The 12230-nt window shown below is 40.1% G+C and overlaps 1 protein-coding gene across 3 annotated transcripts in view; it reads left to right on the top strand.

Moving 5' to 3' along the window:
- The first annotated feature begins 3342 nt into the window (after positions 1-3342).
- Positions 3343-12230, top strand: part of Fsd1l (fibronectin type III and SPRY domain containing 1 like) — a 95712-nt gene continuing 86824 nt past the window's right edge. For all 3 annotated transcript variants that reach the window (XM_047525235.1, XM_047525234.1, XM_047525233.1), the window contains exon 1: positions 3343-3476. In XM_047525235.1, the coding sequence (XP_047381191.1) occupies positions 3462-3476 (15 nt within the window). In that variant the 5' untranslated portion in view covers positions 3343-3461. The remainder of the gene's footprint in view (positions 3477-12230) is intronic.

Here is a 12230-nt window from a genome sequence, read left to right as displayed (position 1 = left end):
CTAGAGCTGTGATTCTTACTTCACAGCTGAAGAAAATAAGGCTTAAAGAAACCTCAGAGGCTGGGTAGTGTATGCTAAGACCCTTGCCAGATGTTAGCAGGGAGCAATGGGTAAAGATGTGGGGCAACATCTGGCTAGCGATGCTTTAGAAAAGTCGGGCATAGAAGTGAAAAGGGGAGTTGGGGTAAAACTAGATCATCTAAGGCCCCAAAGATCCCAAGGGAGAAAGAACCATGTAAGGGTGGCATGAAAGGACATGATGTACAGGAAGTAATATTAACTGCTTCCACTTACTAAATGCCTACTAAGCCAGGCATTGTACATACGTAATCTCCTTTAATCCTCACAACAACCTAAAAGGGAATTATGATCACTATATAACAGATGAGGAAATTGAGGCTTAGTGAGGATAAGAGGCTCACTGGTGTCCATATAGCCGGTAAGCGGCAGTGTCAGGCCTTACATGCAGACATGTGACTCCACGCCAGTGACCCTAAACTGACACCCAAGGAGAAGACTGTTGGAGACACAGAAGGGAAGGAAATTTTCTCTCACCAGATAGGGAATCCTAGACTTACGAGGCATCTCAGGGTTACAGGCAATGCCTGGCACTACTCAGAGTGGACAGAGAACCGGATTCAGGGAGGGATCATCAGACAATAGCAAGCACAACCCTAAGGTTGTCCTGACTTGGAATTTCCTGAGAGAGAGGTTCATGGGGTCCAAAAGCCTAATTCAAATACTTATGGCTAGATGTACTGTATCAGAATCAGAAACCTAAGTTTTGAAACATCTGTTTTTATTCCCCTGTAGTTTCTTTTTTCCTTTTGTTTTGTTAAGGCAATTTTACTTCTCTTAATCCAATAGTTTGCAAGCATTGGTGTGCATCAGAAATACCTGGAAGACTTGTTAAAACGGATTACTGGAACCCATTTCTAGAGTTTCTGATTCAGTTGGTCTGGGGAAGAAACCTGAGAATTTGCACTTTGAAGTTAGCAAGTGATACTGATGCAGCTGCTACAGGGGACCCATTTAAGAACTACTACTTTGTTGGTAAAGCTATTTTTGAAAATTTCCATCCTGAAATGGCCGTAAAAAGGTAAGTGCAGAAAAAGTAAAGGATTTGTCTATAGCAAAAGACACTGAGAGTGGGTTGGGGTACAGAGTTGGCCCATTTTGGTGAGTGATTGTGGTGAGAGAACCTATATGAACTGGGGAAGAAAGAAGTCACAGCCAGAGGAAATAGCTGTTCCTGTTTGGGAACAAGGGGAAGCAAGAAACCCAGGATGAGTTTGGCAGGAGAATCAGACTGGTGAGGGCAGAAGTCACACAGGGTAGAACTCTGCAGGCTCCTGGCTGGGCTGCAGGGAAAGAACTGGAAGAGCTGGAGGCAAGGAGCCAGGAGTGAGCTTCTGGAGCATGAGCCTGTACAGAGTCTGGAGATCACATTTCAGCTGCGACTCCTTGTCTCCTAAAGCCTCTTTCTTCCTCCTCCTGTGGTGTTGTCCGTCAGTCATAAAGTGCCCAAGATTTACCCTCTGATAGGAGTGACATGAAGCCCTTGCATCCAAAGAAGGAAGAATGGCACCGAATGCTCCTTCCTTCTCTTTGTGGGAGTCCAGGTGACAAGCAAGGGTAGCACCGGGAACCAAATAGTCTGGTGGTTTGCTCTGATGTTCTTCTCCATTTCCCAGGCTGCATATCTCCCTCACGGGGAACTGACTTAGCCTTAGTGCACAGAGCATGGCGTGAAGATCAGTCTTTGCAGCTGCAGCAATGGGTTAGTGGTTGGGCACCTGGCAGCTCTCACTGCTCCTCATGGAATTGTAAAGGCTTGGCCAGAAGGTTCTTTTCCCTTGGTACCAAGAGAAGGGGCATGTCTCTGCAGGACTGCATGCCACTTCTTTCGGCTGGCAGGAACAAAATTGTACAGAGGCTCTTCCTGGATCCAGGCTTTCCAAACATCTAGTCTGAACCAAATTGTTGTTTACCCATTTGTGCTCTTCACCCCATTTCTTGTACATCTCCGTGCAGTTAAAAAAGTACTTATTAAGTACAGACCGTTTGACAGGCCCTGTGTTGAGGATACAGATATGGGGAAAAGAAGTCTCTGCCCTCAAGGAAATCACAGTAGAGTTGGAGAGATTTGTGGGTAGATATAATTATAGCACTATAGAATAAAGTTTCTCATACCTTCTCCCAGGCTTTTGTATGTGCTATTAGTTTCCACTAGAATGCCCTTCCCCAGATCCTTGTGTGACTCATCCTCCTCCCACTTACTCAGGTTACTCCTGAGAAGCCTTCCCTGACCTTCCTATGGGAAACTGAGCACTCCCAATTCTCTTTAAGTTCATTTATCCCATGTAATTTTTCTTTTTATCACTCATAATACAACTCATACATTAATTCTTTTTGTCAAGTCTTCCAAACATTTTAAATTCTGTGAGAACAGGACCTTGTCACTACTGAATTCTCAGTTTGTAGAACTGGTACACTATAGGTACTTGATACATATTTCCCTTTCATGTATTCATAAATGATTGCCCAGTTGAACTTTCTGAGCCTGTCAAGTGATCCAAAATGAGGATGAGTTCTCCATGGGGAGGAACATTTTCAAGCTTACCTGAACTGCGCCCTCAGGTCGGACTGAGCAGGTTCTAACTCCCCATCAATAACAAATGTATTTTACTAAGCACAAGCTATACAATGCACTTCAAATATCTTATTTAATCCTCACAATCCTCTACACAGTCTGCATTATTTCTCTTATTTTACCCAAATTGTAAAATAAGACAGGCTCAGGGACAGTGACTTGCTCAAGATCATTCTCATAGCAGGGTGCTGGGGAGGGGGCTCTCCGCGAAAGTTCTACTTGGCCCCCAAACCCCAGTTGCACAACCACGTTTCTGCTGCATCCCCATCCTAGCCCTTTTTCTCTCACTGGACAGCTGGGCCTGGTCTAGCCCGGATGTCCCTCCACGGCTTGTTAGTGTGGGGAGATGCTTCAGGTGCGCGTGGAATGCACAGTGGACTGGTAGAACTCCAGGACGGGGCTTTCCCTCCCGAGGGCTCGGCTTCTGGATGCCGAGTGGCCCACGGCAAGGCCTGCAGAACTCGCGCTCGCAGAAGAAAAAGGTTAGAAGGGAGAAGAGGCTGCAGAAGTGCCCGCCAGGGCCGACGGGCGTCCAACCCCTTCCGCGCAGATCCCAGGCACCTGAACTCCGGCGGGCCGGACGCAGCGCGCAGGCGCGGGCGCTCCTCGCCCCTCCCTCCCGCGGGCCGCCCTTTCACCCTGGCAACCGCTGCACGGCGACGCGCGCGCGCTGGCTGGGCGCGGACGGGCGGGGCCGGGCGGCGCCGGTGCGGGCCGAGGCGGCGGCGGGTAGCGGTCTAGTGTGGCCGGCTGCGCCTCCTCGCGCGGTTCCTGTGGCAGGCTCGGGCTGGTAGGCTTGCCCCTCGCCATGGACTCCCAGAAGGTAAACGGGGAGGGGAGTGGGGACCTCCGAGGCGGACCGGGCCGGCGGTGGATGGGCGGGGCGCCCTGGGCCGGGTGGGCGGTGGGCACCGGCTTGCGGGACTCGGGCTGCGGAGGGCGAGGCCCCTGGGCCTCCCTCCTGGACGCGAGCGAGCGGCGCTGGCGGGGATGCGGGAGCCGCGCCCAGTGACCCGGACTGGCCTCTGACTCCCCAGAAGACACCGGAGCGGTCCCCATCTTTCAATCACTTTCTGCAGCGCTGGGCCCCTTTTATTCCTGCAGTCTGCTTGCGTGCTAGGGAGGGTGTTTCCCGCCCCAGCAGATGTGGAAACCGAGGCACAACCTGATTTGGGGGTCTCTCAGCTGACACCGAGCTAATGCTTTTTCCTCGAACAATCTCCTTTTTTGGCACAGTTCATGCTCTTTAGGTCAGGGACCCAGTCTCCTTTGTACCCTTCCCCTCCCTTTCCCGTGACTTGTTCATAAGCAGGTCTCTGTTTGTTAATTGAGGGAAAAGACAGTTGTCAGGGCAGCCGCCCCACCCTCGTTGACCAATTGGTGTTGCTTGTCACATTTACCTAGTTGTGGTTGTGGAATGTTTCATACTTTCAGAACAAGTTGGGAAAAGAATTTACAGAACTTGCCTTTTGACTTAAGTAAAAATGTTTAAACAACATAGCCAATATGTTAAATACAACAGTTTTTAACATTTGGTCATAATCCTTGTATAGAAATCAACTGCCTGGTTCTCTTTGTTGTAGTGTAATTGAAATATAGTACAGTATAGGAAAGAAAAACAAGCAGTATTAATAATGCAGCAAGGAAAAACAAGGGCATATCTTAGAGGCCATTCTTTTCTATAATTAGATAGAAAACACTGGAAAGACTTATTAGAACAACTTTCTATAATTTTGCTGGGTTTCACCTTCTTGAGCACTGGGGGGGGGGCATGAGAGAATAGTGCCACGTGTTAAGCATTAACTGTTAACAAATGTGTTCATTATATGCGTTTGTTTTGAAACTCAATTGGATATATTCACAATTATTATCTCCAAGACTTTTAGTAATTTTAAAAATTCCATTTTATGTGTTTTGAATATGTGTAAGTTTAAAACATTATCTCTGCCTAAATTTGTAAAATATCTCACAACTTATTAGATAAAAGTCATCGGATACTTGAATGGACAGTAGCAGAGGTCAAATGAGAGAGCAATGACTTGGGAGTTCAGAGAGTTGGGTTCCAGGGCAATACTTACTGACTGTGATATAGAACAAAGTCATGCACTGGTGATTAATTTATTTTCCTCATCTATTCCTTAAAAAATAAAAGTATTTCATAGTGTTATTGTAAAAATTTGATAAAACAATTCATTATGAAAACACATGGCATTTTAAAGTTTGAAAAATTAGTATTAAAAGACTCCATTTTTGCAGGGAAAAATGTGTTTTAATGTGGATCACTATAATTTATCAGCAAATGTATATTCCTTACTTTATTGAAGGATCAAGATTAGAGGTTGTGACTCTTGAAAGGTCATACTGATAAGCTATTTTGAACCTATTTGTTCTCATTTCAGATGATTTTTTTTGTGTGTACATACAGAGTACCATGGGCAGTTTCTCAGAGATCGCAAATAATTAGCTGTTCTTTTACTGTTGGTACTGGTATATCTTACTGAGGTTGATGTTGAGAATCACTTCTCAATATTAGAAAATATATTAAATTTCACTGGTAGTATCAAGAAACTTTTCCTAATTTGAAAACATTCTGTTGTTTTATAGCTTACAAAGAGTATCTGGTATTAATGCTTGTAACCCATTTAATTGCTGAATTTGAGCTTCCTTTTCTCATAAATTACTGCAGAATCAATTACTTGCCTCAAATAGTAATGAACTAAACTGGTTATTATTATTTTTATTTTTAAATAAGACAGCATGAGTTTAAAAGACTATTTCCTATCGTAAAATGTTATAATAAAAACAGTAGCAACAGGAATAGTACCTCAGTTAATATAAGGAAAATGGGTACTACAAGTGGCAAAGGGTAAGGATGACCTGGATATATACCTGTTTGTAAGGCGTCAGGATTTGAACTCTTAAGTCATTAAAAAGATGACTCTGGAGCCAGGTCTTCAGTCATGCCTTTTATAGGCTATATTAGCTTAGGTAATTTGTTCTTTGTTTCTATTTCCTCATCTGTAAAAATTCAGATAACGGTTTTATACTTAATCTTCAAAAGGTTATTGTAAGGATTGTGTTCATTTTTAAAAACCTCTTAACAGTGCCTAGCATAAATTAATACTGTTAACTATTGTTATTAATTTTATAATCCCAACCTCAAAATAACTTTGTTCTTTTCTAATCCAGTTTGGACATCTTTATCTTTAAGCATGTTTTCTGTTTTTGTAGTAAGAAATTATTTCAAGTGGTGGTGCCAAAGAAGTGTTGTTAAATCCTAATTGTAAGACGATTGGAAGTTCTGACTCATGTAATCTGACAATAAAGGTTAAGTTAACTGGACTGTCTGTATAGAAACTTGGTGATGGCTAGTGAGCAAATGGATTAGCTTGACCAGCTGCTTTTTTGTCTGTGAAAATGACTTGGACTTCAGTGTTTTGTTAGCAACAGATGCTCTGTTTGAGTAGAGGAAGAAAACATAATTGCCTTGGGTATGTAAGGCATACTGTTGGATACAGAATACCACAGTATTATCTCCCAGAAATAAACAGAGGGATTCTGTTTATATCAAGTTTCTGGGGCACTTTTGTGAACAGGATGTGTTATGGATAGGTGGCTTTGTTTGACGGTCAAACCTTTTGATTATGTCCTTAAGTGGTTTTAAGATAATATCTCAAAGGTTTCTTTACCCAATGAAATGTGCATGTTCAAAGAAAACATTGAAACAAGACATTTGCACCTTTCTAGAATCTTGGAGATTGGAATTTGATAGTTTAAGTTAAATTTTTATGTAGATCACTCATATTCATAGAAATCATTGTTTCTAGGAAAGATACTTTAGGAATAATTAAAGGGTAGAAAGGATAGGGAAAGAGATCTTAGAGGAAGGAAGTTACCAAGAGCAAACATTGTCATTTAGTTGTGCTAACTTTTTTTCTGTGTATTCTTAACTTCCTACTTGGAAAAGTGTAATGACAGGTAAGCCTTTACTGTATAAGACTGGACAAAGCAGCCAGGAGCTGTGGCGCATGCTTGTAATCCCAGTGCCTCTGGAGGCTCAGACTCAAGACCAGCCTCAGCAACTTAGTGAGACCCTGTCTCAAAAAAAAAAAAAAAAAAAAAAATTAAAAGGGCTACATATGTAGCTCAGAGGTAAAATACCTCTGGGTTAAAACCCTGGTACCAAAAAAAAAAAAAAAAAAAGACTGGACAAACCTAGACTGGAAGTTTGAATTAAGCAAGTAGCATATATACACTTGGTTCTGTATCCCAGTTTCCTCTTCTACCCTGTTTTTTGCTTTTTTTATCCCACCTTTGAATTTTACCCTAACAGTTAAGACGTTCTCTTCAATTCAGATAATCAACTAGCCATACTGTATTCCAGTTACCCCTCAGTAAAAAAAGTTTCCTGAGGAAAAGGAGGAGAAAAAAAATTGAATATTTTATATCTCACAGTAGCTCTTATTCCTATTGCACAGATATGGAAAGTGAAGCTTAGAGAAAACAGCTAACAAATAACTTCAAACCATAGCTTTTTTCATAGCCCAAGCTTTTTTGTTACTACTCTTGCCTGAATTCTTTGCTTTTAAATGCTGATAGGATTAATTAAAACTTAAAATGTTAGCAGGGATAAACTTGTACAAAATAGTTGTTTTGTTTTCTAAGCTAGTTAAGTCTAGTGAAAAATAACTGGTAGGTGATATGGAATGTGATTTAGATTGAAACGTGGAATTTGGTCCTACTTGCCACCCCATATTATAAGATCACTAATTTTTCTGTAATGTATATCTATCTCCCCTTCCTGTAACTCTTTCTTTTTTGAGGATAGGTCTTAGCTTTCTAAAGCTGAATTGGGCAGTTTTGAAAAATGAGATAGTGAACAGACTTTTTTTTTTTTTTTTTTTTGAGTTTTAACACAATGCTTTTTTTCAATGCTTGGCTGAATGTAAGCAGGATTATTCATGCAGCAAACACATATTGAATGTTTGCCATAGTGATGGATATTCCACTCTGACCTAGGGTAGACAATGTTTTGAAGTTAGTGGTTTGTATCCAGCCTTCTTTTGTATGTTTTCACTCTCAGCATTTCTTCCCAGCCTCAAGATTCTGATAGAATCTATCTCAGTTTTTGATGATTATTGACTGACAGTTAATTATATTTTGAATTTATAAAAAAAAGTGTTAGCATGGCCAGTTTGTACAGTTTTGTTCCATTATAAATAATAAATGTTTGTTGTAGGAAAATGGGAGATACAAATAAAGTAAAAATCACCCATAATCCTGCCAACCAGAGATAATCTCATTCAACATTTGTATTTCAATCCAGTCTTTTTGTATGCACATAGAAACTTAAAAATTATGGTATCATACTATGTACTGTTTAATAACTTGCCTTTTACATAACATTTCACAAACATTTTTCCACATTAATGCCATTCTACAACACTTTCAGTGATTCAGCAGAATTTGTGTAGATGTATTACTTGATTTTATTTAATCATTACTCTTGTATGTTTATGTTGATTTCAACCTTTTCATGTTATAAATAACACTCAGATGAACATTCTTGTAGCCAAAACATTGCCTACATTCTTAATCATTTTCTTAGAAGAATTTTTATAGAAAGAAATACTGAGTTGACAGACATAAATTTTAAAAATATTTTTTGATATATATTGCCAACTTGCCTTTCAGAAGGGTATTTATACTACTGTCAGCAATACCCGAGGGTGTTCCATTTACACTCTGCCTCTACCTTCAGAATATATGCCCGTTTAACTTCCTTGAGTGTTAACAACCAGTTCAAAGGCCACTGCACATGATTAAGGCTCTGTCTTCAGCTTTATCTAACATACTGTTTCCTCCAATCCTGGATGAGAGACTGCCTTCTAAAAGCTTAGATATCTTACAACTGAGCTCAGGATGGAAAGGCAATATTTCGCACCACTTCTTTCACTAGCATTAGATTCTTTTTAGGTGATAAATTAGATGGGCAGAATTGATTATTGGTTCATTCTTGGTTATATCATTATTCAGGGAGTGCTCACAACTGATTAACTGTTAATAGAGGGTGTAGCTTTATGCCTGTAAACCATTTATGATTATCAAGTTCCTGAATTTCTTAGTTTTTCTTTTTTCACCTTCTGGTTTCATTCCATTTGGGCATGAAACTTCTGTTAAATGTTGCCATAGCTTTGGACACCTGTAAGATTTCGATTGTCTGGCTTACCAGATGGATAGTGCTTTCTAGATTTCAACTCTTGTCCCTCATTCAAAGGAGAGATGTCTGTGGTGTGGGGTGATGCAAGTGACATCAGTTCTAGTGGCAGATAGGCCTTATCTAGGGATATTACATGCTGATTTCATTGATCCCCTGCTCTGGTTGGTGGAATCCTATGATTATTTATAGTCTCCAACAGTGTAAGCAGGCAAGGTCAATGTAAAAGCAGAGGCTCTGGAGGCAGTCTCCTGAATTTGAGTTGTGACTGCCTACTGATGACTGTGTGACCTAAGACAAGTTTCTTAATTTCTCAAACCTTCCCAAAAGTGTGAAGGCACCTAGCACATTGGAAGTGCTTGATAAATAATAGCTGATTTGGCTATAATAGTTGGACCCCCTTAAATTGTAGATCCACTGGTGGTGCTTACAGTGGTTCTAATGATCACATAAAACCCAGGTATGAAGGGTTTTGGCTACTGAATCTAAAGAGGAAGTATATGCATCATAACTTCAGGGGCTTGTTGCATTGTTTTTGGATAAGTAGTCCATGTTGGCAGTTTGTTAGGTGCAGCAAAATTAAGACTCAGTATTTGAATTTGAGATCTTACCACATATTATGTTAAAATAAGTAGAATACTGCCGTTTCAAAATGATGAACATCATCGTCTTATTCTCAGACTTACAAGGTAAAATTTCTATACTAAGGTTTTATAGTTTGGGTCTGGAATGTCCCCTGAAGGCCTGTGACATAGTTGGAGGTGTTGGAACCTTTAGGAGGTGAGTCCCAGTGGAAGGTCTTCAGGGGCACACCTTTGAAGGGGACGATGAGACCTCAACCCCTTCCTTCCTCTCTTTCTTTTGCTTCCTGGTCAAGAAGTGACCAGCATCTTTGAGCTTCCACCAGGATGAGGTGCTGCCACAGGTCCAAAGCAATGAGGCCAACTAACCATGGTTTGAAACGTGTAAAACTGTGAGCCAAAATAAATTTTTTCTTTAAGGTGGTTTGTGTTATAACTTGTTTTGATAGTTCCAGTTTTTTACAATCTTGAATTAAAATCTTAGTGCTTTTGGTGTTCTTAAATGTTGTGATATCCTTTTCATGAACCTTTAATCTTTACCATATTAGTTAGTACAGTTTAATATTTAAAGCAGTTAACTGCCATCACTTGAATTCTGATTCTCTGGCATATTAGTTCTGAATCTCTGGGCAAGCTATTTAACATCTCCATGCCTCAGCTTCCTCATTAGAAAATGGGGATAATAATATCTTACCATATAGAATTCTTGAAACAATTAAATGAATTAACAGTATGTAAAGAGCTTAAGATAGTGCTTAGTACTTGAGAGTATAAATATATTGTCATTTAGTCAGAGTCTGTGGTGTGTTTACTTCACATGATTAGTAGTGATTATAAGCCTAACTTTTAAAGTTTGCCCTTTGCAGAGAGTGCCTTATGCCTTATTTGTCCCAGGTTACTTTGATCCATTCCATGAGAATGGTTGCAGTTGTGCTTGCGTGGAGTGTTTAAAACCCCTTTTTCTTGTTTGTGTAGCAGTTGCCTTAGTCTAAATCCACAGTCAAGCCAGTGAGAGGCTTACTCCTAATGAAATGACTTTTTCAAGGTTGATAATCGTGCTGCATGACCAAAGCACAGTGGCTGAGATAGCCTGTACATCCATCCTCTGGAGACATATGACCTATTTATGTCAGAACTTATCTTCAGACCTGTATCACCTAGAACTTCTAGTTACAGCCACCTGAAGTCTTACAAAGTATAATTATCTAGATATGCCTCAAATAATTTATATTACCTTTATCCATCTATATTTATCTTTTCATCCATTAGTGTTTGGAAGGTAATGGTAAACTTGAGATCTGATATGAAATTGACACCCTTGTCATCCTTTCAGGTTGATAGAATCTCATGCAGTAGATAAAAGTCGTTTTCATAACAGGTGCTTTCTGTCACCCATGAGGCATTGGTAAGTGACACAAATGTCACAGTGGACTCAGTTTACAAGTACTTTTTGGAACTTATTTTAACAGCATATTGTGTATGTTTTAGAATAGTAGTTACAGCATAGGAACTGATAAATGTGAGAGCTCCCAGGTAGGAAACAAAGCTTATTAGAGAACGAGCAGGCTACTGGAAGTGGAATGTAGCAAGAAAAAATAAATCTGTTATGAGTTAAAGCAGGCAAGATAAGCAAGGCAGATTATGTAGTCTTAAAAGTTGGGTTAAAGATTTTTAGCTTTACCCAAGGAGCAGTGGGAAGCCATTGCAGAATACTGAGCAGGAAGTATGATGATATATAACCCTAGCTGCAGTGTAGAGAACTGATTATTGGGGAGAAATAATATATCAGAGGCCTCTTAAGAAATTTTGCTGTAATATGGGTTGAGATATGATAGTAACTTGTATTAAGATAGTAATAGTAGTTCTAGAACTGTTTAGGAGGTATAATCAATAGAACTTTGTGGCTACATTATAAAGCACAAATTAGAGGAAAGATAATAATGGTGAAGTCTAAATTTTTAGCTTAGAAGCTGACAGTGCCGTGTATAGAGATAGAACTCTAGAGAATGACCCAGGCATAGTGGGAAAGGCTATGGCAAGTTGACTTTGAAGGACTTGTGAGACACCCAAGTAGAGATTTCAAGCAGGCAATTATATTAATATGGTCTGGAATTCAGAGGAGAGGCTTCTGTCTAATGGCCCTGTCTCTCATGATGCTCTGTGCAGAGGTTATATCATATACATTGAGACTTCTGGTTTTGGCTTCCACATCTAGTTCTTAATCATTTGTGTTTACTTTATTAAAGCTATTGATTAAATAAACTCAGAGCCCTGGAAAGATAGACGTGGGTAGAAAACTCATTGCATTACAATCTTTTCTCTCTTTTAAGTTTGTAATTCAAGAAAACACACACACACACACACACATATCTGTGTCTATTTGATACCTGCCCTGGCATGTTGTCTACCATATTTAAAAAATACTTAAAACCTGCTGGATTTGGTACCTATCCAGCCTGCCTCTCCTTGCATACTCCTAGATTAGGCTATATTATCTCTATATAAACCTCTTCCCTGACTCCTACCACCTTTGAAAAAACTTCAGCCTCCTGTCATACAAGCTAAAGTTAAGTTTCTGATCTTAGCTCATGGAATCCTTTTACTTTTTATAAGTTTTGGTGTTGGTGGGAATTTGTCTTAGCTATTTTTATTTCTCATAAAGTCCTACTGAGCTCCAAATTCCTTAGTTCTTTTTATTTTCATGCCATTTCCACACTAGGTCCAGTGAGTCCCCATCCTTGTGAGAACCAGAATGGTTGAAGCCTTGGTCCCCTTCTTA

The sequence above is a fragment of the Sciurus carolinensis genome, chromosome 14, assembly GCF_902686445.1.
Source record: "Sciurus carolinensis chromosome 14, mSciCar1.2, whole genome shotgun sequence".
NCBI classification, from domain to species: Eukaryota; Metazoa; Chordata; class Mammalia; order Rodentia; family Sciuridae; genus Sciurus; species Sciurus carolinensis.
Note: the sequence above shows the minus strand (reverse complement) of the source record. Positions and strands in the feature narration are given on the sequence as shown.